The sequence below is a fragment of the Telmatherina bonti genome (genome assembly GCF_933228915.1).
Source record: "Telmatherina bonti genome assembly, chromosome: 10".
In the NCBI taxonomy this organism is placed as follows: Eukaryota; Metazoa; Chordata; class Actinopteri; order Atheriniformes; family Telmatherinidae; genus Telmatherina; species Telmatherina bonti.
Window position 1 is genome coordinate 7534035 of NC_136628.1, and position 18156 is coordinate 7552190.

Sequence of the window (18156 nt, forward strand, 5' to 3'; positions counted from 1 at the left end):
CCAGCTACAGACTATCTCACGATACTTCTTGTTTTGTCTCTTCCTTTTTTTGTGTTTCGTTGCTGAATCAGCGACGTCGCGTGTTCAAAACAGCCAGTTCAATACTATACGATGAAGCAAAACGTCATCCAGATGTAAAAGTTGTATAGTTCTGTTTCTCAGCCTCAGGACGCTGCTGGGCAGCAGCATCTCCAGAAATGCACATAAGATTTCACTCTGTGCATTTACGTGGGATGACATTTAATTCCTCTTTAATTCCTAATAAAAGTTAATTCCACTTTAAACTGATGAAAAACAACCATGTAAACACTTAATTCCAAAAGCAAATTTCTATTTGGAATTAAACTTAATTCCAATGTAAGTGTCTGGTTTATTCGCATTTTAATTCCGAACTATTTAATTTCTATGTCATGTAAACATTAAATCCGCTCTAAGTTAATTCGGGTCGTTCTGAGCATGCTCGTTACCTTGTCCTGTCCCAGTGACGCGCGTTGTTTTGCCTCCCGTGTTCGGTGGTCTATCTTTCTTCTCCTTTTCAGTTGCTGCAAAAAGTGAAGTAGTATGCTGGTGTTGAGCTGTTTGCATGAATGAAACACATTTTACTCACTGGAAAAAGCTTCCTTCCTGTAAGGAGGGAAGTATTTGTGACACAGTGATTAAAGGGGGACTATTCTGGTATTTGGAGTTTTCGAGCTTTCTACAGTGTTACAGTGTTGAATCCTGATCAGACGTGAACGACACTGTTTTTTATCACCTAAACGCATGTTTGAGTTTGAGTTCCAGCACGCTCTCCGTTCGGTTTCCATGGCGATGAAAAAGAGTTTTTTCTACTTGGAAATCCGTGTGACGTCCCGGGGGATAAGGTTCGGTGATTGGTTACCTTCTACTGGTTAACAAGGGCATGTACAAATACATCAGGCGGGTGGAAAACGTGGGATAAAGTTATTTCCAACGATGGCTGGTGAGTTTACCAAAGAGAGACATCCTGCTGCATTCGTTGCTGTGGGTTGCTGTTCTCCACTTCGTTTTCAGGCTCTGATTCAGGTTCCAACATGTAGGGCTGTATGCTATGTGTTGACATTGTATTTTGTTTTTTTATTGAGTTCGTATCAGTCTAATCCTTCTGTTTATGAGATGTTACAATGACGGTGAAAGCAGGTGCGGTGCGCGCTCCCGATGTAGTGCAGTGGTGGGAGGCGGGGCTTAATGCGGAAGAGTCTCAATCCACTCGTTTTGCCCGCAGGCTGATCTGACAGCCTACGGAGAGGGTCGGTCTGAAGTAAATAAAGCCATTTGTGACAATAACTCCATCAATCCCAGCCCTTCTGGTCTCAGAAATAAAAATAAATTAGCCTGAAATGCACAGAATAGTTCCACTTTAAGGTGTCTCATCATTCAATCAACTGTTGTTCAATCAACTCCATGTTTCCAGACAAGAAACAGTTTTTTGTTTTGTTTTTTTAAATGGCTCCTAAGAGAGTTTTATCCCACTGGATGGTAATATTGGAGGTAAGACGGAAGTCGTGATGATGAAGCAGAATTTGCTTCTTGTTCGTTGAATCTTGGTTGGAGTCTGATGAAAGCTGCAGTTTTGTGTTTTCAGAAGAGATGTCTTTTGTCCATGTGAATGCCGTTTGGTGGATCCATTATTTGCTTTTACGCCTCTTCTAGTTGTCTTAATGTTTGGCAGAGGTGGCAAGTCCTGGTCCAGAAAGTAAAAGTCTGGTCCAGCAGCTGTTCCGACCAGTCACCAAACCAGCTGAATTTAATGAGCAGAGTTTATTTTCCAGGTAAACGAGCCTGTTAGTGAAAACACCTGTTCTAAATGTACAGGTAGGTGTTGCACCCCATAAACTGGATGTTAACGGGGGTGTTGGAGCTTACTGGGCAGGACATTCCCTTAGTCACTGGTCAGTTCGAGGATGCCCGGTTAATGGTGTAGTGGTGCATCAAGAAGTGGGTTTACTCTCAATTTTTTGCCCTTTTTTATTTTATTTTTTTTAAAAAAGCGAGCGTCCGGTTGCTGGACATATAAATATCTTTATTATGTCTATGTTCAGACTAAAGTTAACTACGCTGCTGGGTAATGGTACCAGTGTGGTAACATTAGCTGAGCTGCTGGTTGTTGTGCATTCATGGGGACGTTTGTAACGGCAGCATTACAGGGAGGTTTATTAGTAGTGGTCATACTCAATGCTGACTGAAGAACAGGTGAACATACTCTGTATACCCGCGTATACCCCGGACTACACCACTGCGATTTCAAACAAATCCAGCTTTGGTCATTTTGATGCAGTTTGTCCTGCTATGAACCTAGAAATGAGCTAAGTATCATGAAAAATCTAGTTCTCTGGAAACAGCAGTGGAATTAACCCTTTAGATTATCATAAACTGGTAGTTTTTCTCTCTGTGTGTCCCCACGTTGGACTGGCGACCTGTCCAGGGTGTACCTACGTCTCACCCAGGGATTGCTGAAGTAGACTCCACCTTCCCGCAACCATTAATCAGATTAAGAGGTTAAGAAAATGGATGGAGGGATTGTCATAATTTAACATCATATTTGTTTAACGTTATGAAAAGAAAAAACAGGATTTTATATTTCAGTTTTCAGAAATCAGTCGACATGACATCCTTAAATCTCCCAGTCAGGCTTTTATCAGTTGATAATTTGTCCTTAAATACAAGTCCAGGTTTCCCTGATGTTACGGCTAACTGTCCAACGGCACCATTTCCGTCAGCCGCCGCAGGCTAAACACAGTTGCAACTTCTTTAGGTTGTTTATTTTCAGTGTGATTGCGGAACAAATCGGCTTATGCAATGAACTAAACAACATGCAGAGAACAAGATGCATAAATGACATCATTTGTGGTCAACAAATCGTTTACTCCCGAGGTCACCCCACCCCTACATCCTCCAAGAGAAAACGCCTCGATCAGGTGAGTGCAACTATTTGTAGCCTAAGCATACACATCCTAAGTGACACACCCTCCACCCAAGTGCCCATCAAGTGCGCACACATCAGCATATTCCCAAACATCAAATCACTTACATTATGTCTCCTACGCCTGAGATTGACTTACATTTATTGTCATCTCTGTCTCCTACAAGATTCATTTCCATCACACAGCTGATATACTGAATATTTCCTGCCTCAGTGTCTGAAACTGGTTGTTCCAAGCCACGTAGTTTACAAGTATTAACATCACAACCCGGGGATTTAATACTGAATCAGAGAATGAGGTTGTTTTATTTGTTTTGATTTAAAAAAAAACCACAACATCCTCCTTCCTCCGCCAGCTGCTTGATGTGAGAGCGGTGAATGACAGACTTGTTGCTTTTATTTCAACTACCTAATAGAAATATAAAACATGAATAACAGCTTTCCTCTTTAGCTTTAAACAATCAGCTCTCATCTCAACTCCACACTCCCGAAACCCGTTCATAGCAAGAATAAGACACAGTATGTTCATAAATGCTCTGTCATACCCATCATCACCAACGTAGTTGACCAAAATTTAGTATGATAAAATAATATTATTGATTGTATGTATTTGTTTTGATGCTTGCGGTACTGAACTGTTATGTACCAAGTCAGGGGAAAAGGAAGCAAAGCTCATTTTGTTTGCAGTTTTTCTGGCTGGCAATGACATTTTCTTTTATATTTTACTTTTTATTTACAGATTGTTATAGTGGTCCGATCCACGTATGTGTCCCAGAGACTGTATGTAAATAGATGTACGTAGCCACTGAGATGTCACCCATAGGTTTCTGAATAGCTAAATTGAAGCTCGGTGGGCGGTACCTACCATCGCCATCTTAGCAGGGGCATGCGTGTCGTCTCGCCGGGGAAATAAAAAGGTGGAGCTGAGAGGGGGGGCTGTGAGCGTCATGGTGGATGATTGACATTGAGCGAACTCCGAGATTTCTGTAGCTAAGAGCTAACCGAGCTAAACCGGAGATAACATGAGCTAACCAGCTAACGGAGGTGAGCGGACTAAAGCTAAGTCATGTTGTTAACCGACTAAAAACCTCATTTGTTCTACGTTCTTCTTACAAGCGGGAAGCGGGAGATCGGGTACCTGTCAATCAAAAGGACACGCCCCTAAATATGCCAAACTTCGATATTAAATAAGTTTCATATACGGTCTATGGGTTTTATACTTGCGGAAAATTTGCCACGGCTTTGCGAAGCTTTGGTCCTTCATTTTCTTTTCTAAACCACATCGAGGACATGCAGTCGTAGGAGCAGGTAAGATACTGTGTGAAAGATGGCCGCCATGGCAGAACGCCAAAAGCAAGCGTCTCCGGTGATGAGAAATCTCTCTTCCACAAATGTGGAATTTATAAAAACTGGCACTCCCTTACCTGTGGAAATCGAGAAGCAGCTCATAAAAGCTCAGAAAAAGATAGCCGATCTTTTGGAGGATGTTAGTCGGCTCTCCGATGAGCTGCGGAGGAAGGACTCACTGCTGGCCTCCTTTAAGTCGCGGCTTCCGACGCTGTCCAGCTGGCTGGAGACCACACAGACCGGTGAGCATCCTCAAAATACCACTGCCGCACTGAGGGACACCGTGATTTGGGACCCTTCTTCCTCCATCTGTCACCGGCCCTCCTGCTCTACTCCGAGCAAGGTGACCCCCTGGTCTGAGGTTGAGGTCCGCAACTGCAGGAGGAATCCAGGTGGGGCTCCATGCCCGGTGTCGTCGTCCTCCGCCAATCTCCTGAACAACAAATTCTCGGTTCTTGCTGGGAATGTGGAGACGCAGGTCCACCCGTCGGATCAGGGGATTTCCCCAACTTTTCCCAGACCAACGTTGCGTCGGTCACTGCCGCCTTTCCCCCGCTTGCCGCTGCCCCCACGGACGGGGTTCCCGGCGAACCCCCACAGACAGGGGTTCGGTGCCGGGTCGCCCTCCGCCGTCCTCCCGCCCCTCAACCCACTGAAGGCGGCTCCTGAGAGACGCGGTTAGAAGGCACTCTAACCTGCAGCGACAACCAAGCCACCACGCTCATCATCCGAGACTGCATCATCCGGAACACCCGTCTGAGGGGAGCTCTCACCCTGGTGTTTCCCAGCGCCACCGTGTCAGACGTGGCGGAGAAACTCCCAGACGTGCTGGATTCCAACCCTCAGGTAAAACGTGTCATCATCCACGTGGGCACCAACGACACCTCCAGGCAGCAATCTGAGCTTTTAAAGCGTGATTTCATGGAGCTTTTTAATAAACTGCCATCACTCCAGCGGAACGTTTTCATCTCCGGCCCCACCCCCACCTGCGGCAGAGGAGTGGGCCGCTTCAGCAGGTTGCTCAGCCTGAACACCTGGCTCTCCTCTGCCTGCAGCGCCCACAACGTCAACTTTATAGACAACTTCGACGTTTTCTGGGAAAGGCGACATCTTTTTGGTGCAGATGGTCTCCACCTGAACCGAGCTGGCACCCGCGTTTTGTCCGCCAACCTGGCCTATGGATTACAGCGTGCACGTTCCACTCATCTTCCCACACCTGCACCAACTAGCCCGTCCCCCAGGTCCCTGTTCCTATGTTTTTAGTTCCACCTCTGGCACATATAATACTGGACTTGGATCTTCTGTTCTTATTAATAATCATCCAATCCCTGTAATCCTTACTCAAAGATATAAAACCAGATTCCATCATAGTTCCTCTGCTAACCTTAATAATCTCAGAACTCCTCCAAAGCATCAACAATTCAACCCTACAGTCCATAAGTCACCTGTCACTGTAAACATGGCACTTTTAAATGTACGTTCCCTTTTTAACAAGTTTTTTATTATCAATGACCTGATTTTAGATAATAAGGTTGATTGCTTATTTTTAACTGAAACATGGCTGGGTACAGATGCACCAGTTATTCTCACTGAGGCCTCACCACCAAATTTTAATTTTTTATTCTCCTTTAGAAGTCACAAGAAAGGTGGTGGTACTGCATCAATAACAAATAAGCTCCTAAATAATAGACAAATACTTTTAGATCAGTACACCACCTTTGAGCATCATGCTTTTGTTTTTAACAGTCCCCCAATCCTCTGCATCACTGTTTACAGACCACCCAAACATGATGCTGCTTTTATCAGTGAATTTTCCAAACTTTTATCAGCAATACATGCCGCCCACAATCTTATCATCATATCTGGTGATTTTAACATAAAACGAAACGATATATTACTTCTGAAGTGGCTGAGAATTTTATTGAAATTTTATACCAAACACCTTCTGAGATCTTACCTGCTTCCTGCGATTCAGTTGTTAATCAGTTTAATAATAGATTAAAATCAGCAATTGATACAGCAGCTCCACTTGTATTAAAAACCGTTAAAACCAAACTGAAGCCACCGTGGAGAACTGAAGAAATAAAAAAGCTGAAACAAAACTGCAGGAGAGCAGAAAGACGATGGAGAAAAACTAAACTTGTAGTGCACTATGAAATCCTGCGTGATCACCTAAGAATCTATAATACAATAAAACAGGCAAGAACTGATCACTTCTCAAAACTCATAACTGTCAACAAAAGCAATCCAAAGTTCCTTTTTAAAACCATTGATATTTTAATAAACACTGGTTTTAATAAGTCCTCCATGCAACCATCACAAACAGCATGTGAGGACTTGCAGACCACTTCAGAAGTAAGATCAATGCTATCAGATCCGGTCTTTTATCTAAATGCAGTGTTGATTTTAACAGATCTGAAGCATTGTTTTTACCCGAGGAGAAGCTGGAGAGTTTTGTCCTGGTTGATACGAAGATGCTTGGTCGAGTTTTCTCCCAGCTGAACCCAACAACCTGCCTTTTAGACCTCTTTCCCACATCACTGTTCAAGACATTTTATGGCTTCTTTGAGTCTGAGTTTTTACTTATAATAATTCAGACGGGTGTCTTCCCCACCGCCTTTAAAACAGCGGTGGTGAAGCCCCTTCTGAAGAAGAGTAATCTGGATCCCAACATTCTTGATAACTACAGACCTGTATCCAACTTGCCGTTTCTTTGTAAAACGATAGAAAAAGTTGTTTTTATTCAGCTAAATGAGTTTTTAAACAGGAATAATATCTTAGAAAAATGTCAGTCTGGTTTTAGGACAAACCACAGTACTGAGACGGCCCTTTTAAAGATTGTGAACGATCTAAGAGGCAATCTGGATGCACACAAACTTTCTGTCCTGGTGCTGCTGGATCTCAGTGCCGCTTTCGATACAGAAGACCACCAGATTTTATTAAACAGACTCAGATGTCTGGTGGGCCTCTCAGGTACTGTTTTAAAATGGTTTTACTCCTATCTCACAGATCGACAGTTTTTTATAAGTATGGACACATGCGCCTCAAAGACCCATAAAATAAAATGTGGGGTTCCCCAAGGGGTAGCCCTTTGTGTAGAGGCTCCCTGAGAATATCGTTTCCTTATCTGGTGCACATCTGGTACAAATGCACCCGGCCATTCATCTTCTTTTAACTGTTATAGGGCAAATAGGGCATGGGTGAGGGTGGTTGTGGGTGGGTGAAAGGGGATGTGTATGTGTGTTAGTGTTTTATCTACTTTGATGTAAATTGTTTTATAATGTAAAGCACTTTGTATTGTTTTTAAGCACAAAAAGTGCTATACAGATAAAGTTTGATTTGATTTGTTTTTGATGTAAATGTGAACAAAGTGTGTCCATGACACCATTTATATATCGAAACATCTGGAAAAAAAACACCTCATAAGAGCTTAACTTTTTTTTTAATGTAGTTGTTTCCATTAGCGATTTTTTTTTTTTTAAATTGTGATATTAATTTTTTTATGCAATTGTAGGTGTATTAGAAACACATCAGTGTTAGTTCCTATATGTACCTTCGAGAAGTAGGACTGAATTTCCATTACATGGCTAGGATTATGCCTTCATTTTATTTTTTTTTATTTATTGAGCAGTGTTGTAGAAGTTTAATCATACAGTCAATTTCATTATTCACACAGTTCACTTCATATTTAACTCGTGGGTGACTAAACATCACACTGTATGACTCCAGTCAGGCCATCTTGGTAAAGATGTGGTCGAACCAAAGGCGCAAGCTTTCAGTTTACCGGCCGGTCTACGTTCCTGCCCTCATCTATGGTCACAAACTTGATCAAGTGGCATAGGCATGTGGTGAGGATGCCTCCAGAAAACCTCCCCCAGGCAGATACTAACTGGGAAAGCTGCAGTCGCAGCAACAGGAAAAAGGCCGAGCTCACATTTTCACGCCAGAAACACACTCTGAAGTTGGCAGCACCTCTCTCTCTCTCTCTCGTTGTAAACTAGTGTGATTATCAGGAACAACAACCTGTATGCTCAGGTAAAAGGCATCCGTTCATGTTGCCATGGCACATCTGTCCTCTACAGGTAGAAGAACCCTTCAAAACGCCTTACTGAAGAGGAATGTTTTCTTCTCCCACCGCCGCTTTCTAAGTGCCACCACTAATTCCCTCCATTTGTTTACAGGACTCTGATGTGTTTTTTGTTTTAAGTGGAGCTTTAAAGAATCTTTTAACACAAACCCTGAGAACATACACACAGGTACACACAACAAAGTTAGAAAAAAATAAATACAAATGAAGCCTTTCAAGGCTTCTCCTCCAATCAAACAGTGAGATGAAGCCTTTCAGGTCTAAGTGCAGCCCATGGGATTTTATTTTATCCTGTGACTTCTCAAGGGCAATCACTTTGATGTCTCTGAAAACATTGTGACGTTTCATCACCAGAGCAGCCTCTCTACGCTGTTGTCAGAGCAGGAAGGAATAATGCAAATAAGTCCATCCCGACAGTCACACTGAGTCAGAAGCACAGTCTTAACCTTCATGCTAGAAGACCTCGACTATGTAAATATAAGTACATCTCTGCAATATCAATCATCACAAGGAAGGTGATGGGACTCCACAAACAGCACAGCTCGGCCTCAACATCGACAAATAAAAACCCTGAAACTCAGAAGGACAAACTAGTATGACCAGCAGCTGTTGATGATGATTAGAGTCTGGGTCACAGGAGTAAGAACACAATCCTGCAATGCAGGTTTCTACGGGAATTCGTTAATCCAAAATATCCTCAACGTCAACTTTGGCAGGACCACCTTGTGAGTACTGGGTAGGACATCCTTCCCTGCATCCCCAGAACTACCCGCTTCATGTCAGTTTAGCAAGGTGTTGAACTGACACGAAGCATCACACAGTTGCTGCACATCATGATGAGAACCTCCCGTTCCACCACGTCCCAAAGCTGCTCTGCTGGATGTAGATCTGGTGACTGTGGAGGCCGTTGGAGGACAGTGAACTCATCGTCATGGTGGAGATGATGTGAGCTTTGTGACATGGTGCATCATCCTGCTGGAAGTTTCCATCAGAAGATGCTACACTGTGCTCAGAAAGGGATGGACATGGTCAGCAGCAGGACTCAGGTAGGCTGTGCTGGTTAAACCATGTCATACTGGTACTAAGGGGACCAAAGTGGGACCAGAAAAATACCCCCCACCATCCCACCAGCAGCAGCCTGAAGCCTTGATCCTGACGGCAGGATGGATCCATGTTGTCATGATGTTTCCAGCAGATTCTGATCCTACCATGTGAATGTGGAGCTGAACTGGAGACTCCTCAGACCAGCAACGTTTCTCCATCTTCTATTGTCCAGTTCTGGTGAGTCTGTGTGAATTGTAGCCTCAGTTTCCTGTTCTTACTGACAGGAGGGAACCTGCTGTGGTCTTCCATCTGCTTCCCATCATCTCCAACCAGTCCGTCCATTCTCCTCTGACACCATTCTGGTCCAGACAACTGCTGCTCATTGGTTATTTTCTCTTCTTCAGACCTTATCTGGAAACCCTACAAATGTTTGCGTCCCATTAAAAATAAACCTAACAGTTGATTTGCATGATTGACCCAGTAGATCAGCTGTTTCTTAAACACTCACACCAGCAACATGCAACACGTTCAGAGTCAATTAAATCTCCTCTCTTCCTCATTCTGGTGCTCATATTAAACTCCATCACGTTGTCTTCACCACGTCGAGTGTCTGCCGTGTGATTTGCTGATCAGATATTTGCAGCTGAGTGCTAATACTTCTTGTGACCTCTGAGAAACTTCTACAACACTCAGTTTCAGACAGTTTTTCCTGCTTTGTGTTCTTGGACATAATTCGGTCAGTATTTTGCATTTGTTAATGTTTTGCCTAGCTCCAGCAGACAGAAACTAACGTCACACCAAACCAAGCGCCAACCTCCGGCGGTTAAAAGTAAAGCCTATGGGAAGTGCATAAAACTGCAGTTCCCCCTTCATCCACTAGGGGCTGCAAAACAGAGCAAATCTCCGTAGACTCCCATGTTAAAAAGAGCAACTTCACAGCAGAAATAAACATGTTTACAGCCTGATTCAAAAATCCTTTTTAGGTTTAATAGGTCCGGTTTACCTTCATGACAACTGTGGTGGGAGTGATTTTTTTTTCTAATTCTTCCATTTAAAAGTAATTTAATCTCAAAGTTCAGCATATTTAGGGGCGCGTCCTTTTGATTGACAGGTACCACTCTCCGGCTTCAAGTAAGAAGAACGCAGAACAACCGCGGTTTTTAGCCGGTTAACAACGTGACTTAGCTTTAGCCCGCTTACCTCCGTTAGCGGGTTAGCTTTTAACTACAGAAAGCTCGGTTCGGTCGATGTCAATCATCCGCCATGACGCTCACGGCTCCCCTCTCAGCTCCACCTCTTTGCCCATATTTGTATTTTCCGGGCGATACGACGCACATGACGCTGCCAAGATGGCGACGGTAGGAACCGCCCACCGAGCTTCAATTCAGCTCTTCAGAAACCTACGGGTGACATCACAGAGGCTCAGTCCCTCTCTTTATATACAGTCTATGCACCAAACCCACACACACAAAGTACTAATAGTAATGATATTACTAAGTAGGAAATTAGGAATATGTGATCTAAGTTATTTTTCTCACGGGGATGCTCCACATGAGGAGCTGTACCACCTCGGCCTGCGAGGTTGATGGTGTGGTATTGTCCAGCTCAGGGTTGTTGTGGCGTCCTGCACTGCAGCCCAGGCTGTGATGGGGACTTCTCACTGTCCTGATCTGGATGGTTCCTGTGGTAACACCCTCTGCGGTCCTTGATGTGGGTGTTTTTATATTGTTGTTTCCCTTAAAGAGACAGAAGCTCAATGCTGATTGATACATAAGTGTACCCTGGATTGCCCCACTGGGTGTGTTATTAATCTCTGATGTTTTATACTCAGGTGGGTGTTGGTTTTATATTAATAAACAAAATTTAGCTACATTTGTAAGAAAAGTTCTTTGTAAATAAAGCTTTATTTGATTCAGAAAATAACAGCCTAAACTCATATCATGAAGGTTCCTAATTGATCACACCCTGCTGATTGTTATGTTAGGTTTCTGTACGGTGTATTTAACAGTTTATATCTAACACTGATGTTACATTCAGTGGGATATTAAGATCCATAATTTAATGTTACTGAGTTAAGTAGCACACTGGGAGTGGTAGTTATCTTCTGTCTTTTCATTTGTATAAAAATAGACATGTACCTTTGACTTGTTATCTTTAAAAGCTGTTTTTCTGAAGGAGCTCTTCATCTTTGGCTCTGATGACTCAACAGTGTGAGTCATTCAGCGCTGCCCATGCAGAACATGGCTGGATTTCTGTACTCTGTAACCCCTGGCGCCCCAGCTCACCTCTCCACTCAGTCCTGGGTAAAACGTGCGTAACTAGGAATGGGAAGAGAAAAATAGGGCAGCAGCTGAAAAGGCTGAAAACGAGAGATGCACAGATACCGATATCAGTATGGGTATCGGCTCAATACCATGTGTGTGTACTTGATCTTGGTATTAATAAAAGTGTTCCAGTAGCACTCTAGTCAAGTCAGCGCAGATGTGTTTGAGGACATGCTTTGGACATGTTTTAAAAGAAATAAATGCCTTTAATGTCAAAATATGACATTTTTTGTTCCACTAAAAGCGAGGTCTTTGTTTCAAAACCACACATTTATAGTTTTATTTAGGTAAAATGTGCCAAATCCAAATAAAACTTGTTGAAATAGTTAGATCTGTAATGATATTATATTTGTATTGGAAAAGGTAACTTTGGAAAGAAATCTTAAACAGTTATAACAGCAATAATAACCATAGTCACAATAATCTTCACATTAACAGATCTGGTATCAGCAGATATTTAAATTTCAGATATCGGTATCGGATCCAAACTCCCAAAAAGTGGATCGGTGCTTCGCTAAAACATCTGAGACTATTTGAAGGTCTTGAAAAGGGATTGTAAGATAATCTGAGGCATGTTGAGCTACACGACATGAGGCTATATCTTTCATTCCTCTCTCACACAACATGGAAACGTTATCAATGAAAAAGACAGAAATTAGTTGACAAGTTTCAAAGTTAATGTGGTTAATTATGTCTGGTGAAATAACAGTTCTTTTCTTTAGTCCACTTGAGTCCTCCTCCTTTTCTGATTGGCTTCATGTTGTTCAGATCCTGCAAACAGCCAGTAAAGCTGCAGGTAAGAGAGACTCCAGAACTCCCAGTTTAGCTTGTTACATCCGCCACCAGAAGCAAGAACTTTCTGTCTTGTTCTCGAAGCCCCGAGAAGAAAATGACGCCATTTTGTTCTTGGAGACGTGTTGAAGACACATCTGTTCTCGACACATCAGGCTTGCAGAAGAAGCGTGGTAGCATACAGAACGGCCGTCTGTGTGGCATATTGAGCCAGACAGATTTACTCTACCAAAGCAGACTTGTCTTATTTACGGCCGCCCTTTCATTCATTCATTCATTTTCTGAATCGCTTAATCCAATTCAAGGTCGCGGATACGGCCGCCCTTGATATTCAGAATATTTTTATTATTTTTATTGTGATCATCAGTCCTGATAGGGCAATGCTGAACCTGGCAGGGGAGGGGAAGGTAGGAATAGAGGGGAAAAAAAGAAAGGGGAGAGAAAGGTACAGAATTAAGGTGTGAAGGGAAAATTTGTCTAAAATCACAGTATTTTAGCAAAGGAAGCTAAAATACAGTACCATAGTACTGTAGCAGTATAAACTGCTACATGGTACCACAGCATACCTTATATAGAATAGTAATGATATGTAAGAACACATGTAAACATACCTGCAGGGAACCTGACAACACAAATATCAGAAACATTCAGTAGAGAGCAGATGGAAACAGGAGCGCCTTTGTGGGCATGCACATATGAATGTGCATGTGCATGCGGCAACGGTGAACCATGTGTATTACTGCAGGAAATATATCTGCAGAGGACAAAATAAAAACCCAAAACAACCATAGCTTCGTCTCCATGTTTAACTCGCTACACAGTTTTCTTCTTCATGCAGGTCTTGTCCTCTGTTTTGCTAAATATCTGTCCCCAATCGGACAGAGTCTAGCGGACTATCCTGATGCACCCTGATACCTGCCCACTAACAGCCCTGACAAAGATTGTTGGTCTTTAATGGACCTTTTTCTCCCACTGCGTAGGGTATGCTGAGAGTGGAAGCATAATTTCTGAGGCAGTTAATGTTGCATTTGTTGAATCTGCTTTCACTTGGCAAACATTACATCGTAATTGGCCTCAGGCTGTACTGGTTAAGGAGTCAGATAAATGGTTGAAGCTAAAAGTTGGAAAATTCAGCGCTTCAGATCGGCCCACACAAGCTGGATTCGGGCACCCTGCTGGCTGCCTCCTGGGACTGTCGATGTGAATTTCTTCATAAACACTGTTGAGATATTTTCAGTCAGGCAGCTCAGAGTCCATTTCCAGACTTAATATTATGTTAAATGTGCAGCATTTCAATACAGTAAGCCTCAGCTGTAAGCAACCCAGCAACAGGTGGGTTTCAGCTGGACTCTGGTAGAGCAGCGGTCCAGAAACAGACCTCTGCTTTAATTTTTCATTTATTCATCACTGTTCCAGTAGATCCACCAAGAAAGTACAACAGGTTTATAATCCAGCTATGAAACAAGCTAAAGAACAAAACTCACCCAAGTTTCTGCAGCAAAAACTCCACAGCTGGTGCAAAAGTTATATTTCTGTTGATTACTTAGATTTTTCTTCGTAAAATTTATTTTTTTTAAATCAGGGTTGTCCTGCCCAGTCAGGGCCACATTCCTGCAGGTTTTCCATGGATCCATACCCCAACACACCTGAGTCATTTTGCAGAACTTCGTTGGTCGTTGGATCCATTTAATCAAAGCCGTGTGTGTTGGAACAGGGATTCCTGGAAAACCTGCAGGGCAGTGGCCCTGGAAGCCCGACGATGTGATCTCTGCAGCCATCGTCCTCTTCGCAGCGCTAGACGGGTTGGAATGTTACAGATGATCAGCGTCATTTTAATATGGTTCCATAATCCAACATCTGAGGAACACCAACTCTCACACACACTCAGACACAACTCCGTCTGCAGATAACAGATCAATGGAAAGATGAACGTCCTTGATGGATTGGGTTTGAGAGGAACCAGGCTCGATATGATGGAATCGGCTTGAGATCCGAGGAAACGTGTGGAAACTGATGCGTACTGAGCGTGTGCTGCGTTTGCTTCGCCGCAGCCTCTGTGGTTACATGGAAGCTAATGGTTTATCACACTGGATGGCAGTTGTGAGTAATGAGTCGCGCCTTGTTTCTTGCAGCTTAGATAAACTGCTGGATTCAGGCTTGTATACTGGAGAGATAACGGAGCTGTCAGGAGGCCCGGGAAGTGGAAAATCTCAGGTGAACACTTCCTGCCTTTCCTCTTCATCACTCATCACTTCCGTATCATGAATGCCTTCTTTTTTCGCAGAATGTGAAATGAAATCTGGCTGAAATATTCCTTTCCTGACTTGTCGGAGCATCTCGGACGGTCTGACGGCGCGCTGCTCCTGTCTTGCAGGTGTGTTTCGGTGTCGCCGTGCACATTTCTCACCAGCTGAAACAGAGAGTGATCTACATCGATACGACGGGAGGGCTGAGCGCCAGCCGCTTGCTGCAGATGCTGCAAACTGAAAGCAGCGACACCGACGAGCAGGTGAGCTGACACGTTTAAACAAAAACACACAGAAAACATGCTGACTCCACAAAATGTTGCTTTCAAGATGGAGGCTCTTCAGAGGATTCATATCTTCCGTTTGTTTGACGTCTACGCCCTGCTCGACTGCCTGTACGGTCTTTCCAACGGAGGGCTTCAGCAGGTTGGTTTGCAACTTTCTGTTTCCCATCAGATCCTCCAGCGCGCACCTGAGAGGAATCTGAGAACGAGGATCAGATTTTCAGCAGTCTAAATTTACATCAGGTGTCTGTCGGCGGTGGCTCTGTCAAGGCGGTGATCGTGGACTCGGTGTCAGCTGTTATCTCTCCTCTACTGGGAGGCAGACAAAATGAAGGTGATATCTCTTTCTGTGAGTGTGTCGTGTCTGACGCTGTGTTTACACCTGCAGCCATGAAGCTGCAGGAGTGTGTAGAAGCAAGGAAATGTATGGAAGGAATCCATTTGAATTGCAAGAATAAATTAAGTAAAACAGTGAGATAAAAGGGTTGAAACTGCTGAGGCTCAAACTAATTAAAGATTTTAGATGTGTATTGAATATGTGTATATCTGACGTGTATTTTCATATATATATATATATATATTATATATAATATATATATATTATATATAATATATATATATATATTATATAATATATATATATATATATTATATATAATATATATATATATATTATATATAATATATATATATATATATTATATATATATATATACACTGCTCAAAAAAATAAAGGGAACACTAAAGTAAAACGTTGTAGATCTATATGAATGAAATATTTTTATTAAATACTTTCTTCTTTCCATAGTTGAATGTGCTGACAACAAAATCACACAAAAATTATCAATGAAAATCAAATGTATCAACCCATGGAGGTCTGGATTTGGAGTTATACTCTAAATTAAAGTGGAAAAACACACTACAGGCTGATCCAGCTCTGATGTAATGTCCTTTAAACAAGTCAGAATGAGGCTCAGTAGTGTGTGTAGCCTCCGTGTGCCTGTATGACCTCCCTACAACGCCTGGGCATGCTCCTGATGAGGAGGTGGATGTTCTCCTGAGGGATCTCCTCCCAGACCTGGACTAAAGCATCCACCAACTCCTGGACAGTCTGTGGTGGAACTTGGCGTTGGTGGATGGAGCGAGACATGATGTCCCAGATGTGCTCAGCTGGATTCAGGTCTGGGGAACGGGCGGGCCAATCCATAACATCAATGCCTTCATGTTGCAGGAACTGCTGACACACTCCAGCCACATGAGGTCTAGCATTGTCTTGCATTAGGAGGAACCCAGGGCCAACCGCACCAGCATATGGTCCCACAAGGGGTCTGAGGATCTCATCTCGGTACCTAATGGCAGTCAGGCTACCTCTGGCGAGCACATGGAGGGCTGTGCGGCCCTCCAAAGAAATGCCCCCCCACACCATTACTGACCCACTGCCAAACTGGTCATACTGGAGGAGGTTGCAGGCAGCAGAACGTTCTCCACGGCGTCTCCAGACTCTGTCACACGTGCTCAGTGTGAACCTGCTTTCATCTGTGAAGAGCTCAGGGCGCCAGTGGTGAATTTGCCAATCTTGGTGTTCTCTGGCAAATGCCAAACGTCCTGCACGGTGTTGGGCTGGAAGCACAACCCCCACCTGTGGACGTCGGGCCGTCATACCACCCTCATGGAGTCTGTTTCTGACTGTTGGAGCAGACACATGTACATTTGTGGCCTGCTGGAGCTCATTCTGCAGGGCTCTGGCAGTGCTCCTGCTGTTCCTCCTTGCACAAAGAAGGAGGTAGCGGTCCTGCTGCTGGGTTGTTGCCCTCCCACGGCCTCCTCCACGTCTCCTGATGTACTGGCCTGTCTCCTGGTAGCACCTCCATGCTCTGGACACTACGCTGACAGACACAGCAAACCTTCTTGCCACAGCTGGCATTGATGTGCCATCCTGGATGAGCTGCACTACCTGAGCCACTGTGTGGGTTGTAGATTCCATCTCATGCTACCACTAGAGTGAAAGCACCGCCAGCATTCAAAAGTCACCAAAACATCAGAAAGCATCGGAAATAAGAAGTGGTCTGTGGTCACCACCTGCAGAACCACTCCTTTATTGGGTGTGTCTTGCCAACTGCCTATAATTTCCACCTGTTGTCTATTCCATTTACACAACAGCAGGTGGAACTGATTGTCAATCAGTGTTGCTTCCTAAGTGGACAGTTTGATTTCACAGAAGTGTGGTTGACTTGGAGTTACATCGTGTTGTTTAAGTGTTCCCTTTATTTGTTTGACCAGTTTATTTATACATATATGTATACATATATGAATAAAAGTCTTTGTAGTACGAGTGGATAAACATACCAGCATCATCATCATCAGAGAACTCTTCATCTGTTTTTTAGCACTTAGTGTTTATTTTGAAGTCACTCATAATTACAAAGTAATAATAAATAAAAATTCTATGAAATTTAACCAGTAAAAGTCAGACATTGATTTTCAACCACAACAGAATTATAGAAAAATAAACTGGACAAATAATTCAACAGTATTACAACGGGTAAAAATCAGAATATTTGTAGCAGCTGCAGCTCAGGAAGTGTGACTTAAAGACACTGACGGTATTCTGTCCATGATCCCGCCTCTCCTCCACTTCGGCGCCTCCAGCCATGTCCCTGATGATACAAGTGGCGGGAGTTCTTAAGACGATGGCGAAGGACTTCAGCGTAGCTGCTCTGGTAAGAATGGCTTCGTCCTTGATGTGCCCTTCTCTGAATGCTGGATGCATTTCCACTGTCAGTCCAACTCCCCACAAACTACTCCTGCTCCTCCTGCCAGACCTGATGTGAAAACCAAACATTCACGCCTCCGTTCGGGTCGCAGGGAAGAGCTTCACATGCAAAACGCCAACAGATGATTTGGTTCCTCATTAATCCTAAAAGCTCCAACCTTTTGTTGTTTTTACTGGTTTTATTGGCCAAACCTTTCATCATCTGCACATTTTTCTCTCATGTCTTCGCTTTCAGGACCAAAAACCAAACACACAACAGAAACTATTTACATGTTTACACTTTTTTATTCAGTTACCTGGAAATCCTCGCTAAACCAC

The 18156-nt window shown here is 43.4% G+C and overlaps 1 protein-coding gene across 1 annotated transcript in view; it reads left to right on the forward strand.

Annotated features, from left to right (window-relative positions):
- rad51d (RAD51 paralog D) overlaps nt 1–18156 on the forward strand; it is a 50697-nt gene that overhangs the window by 28536 nt on the left and 4005 nt on the right. Inside the window, exons 4-8 of the mRNA XM_079248055.1 lie at nt 14668–14749; nt 14910–15044; nt 15112–15207; nt 15309–15399; nt 17715–17785. Coding sequence (XP_079104181.1) covers nt 14668–14749; nt 14910–15044; nt 15112–15207; nt 15309–15399; nt 17715–17785 — 475 coding nt within the window. The remainder of the gene's footprint in view (nt 1–14667; nt 14750–14909; nt 15045–15111; nt 15208–15308; nt 15400–17714; nt 17786–18156) is intronic.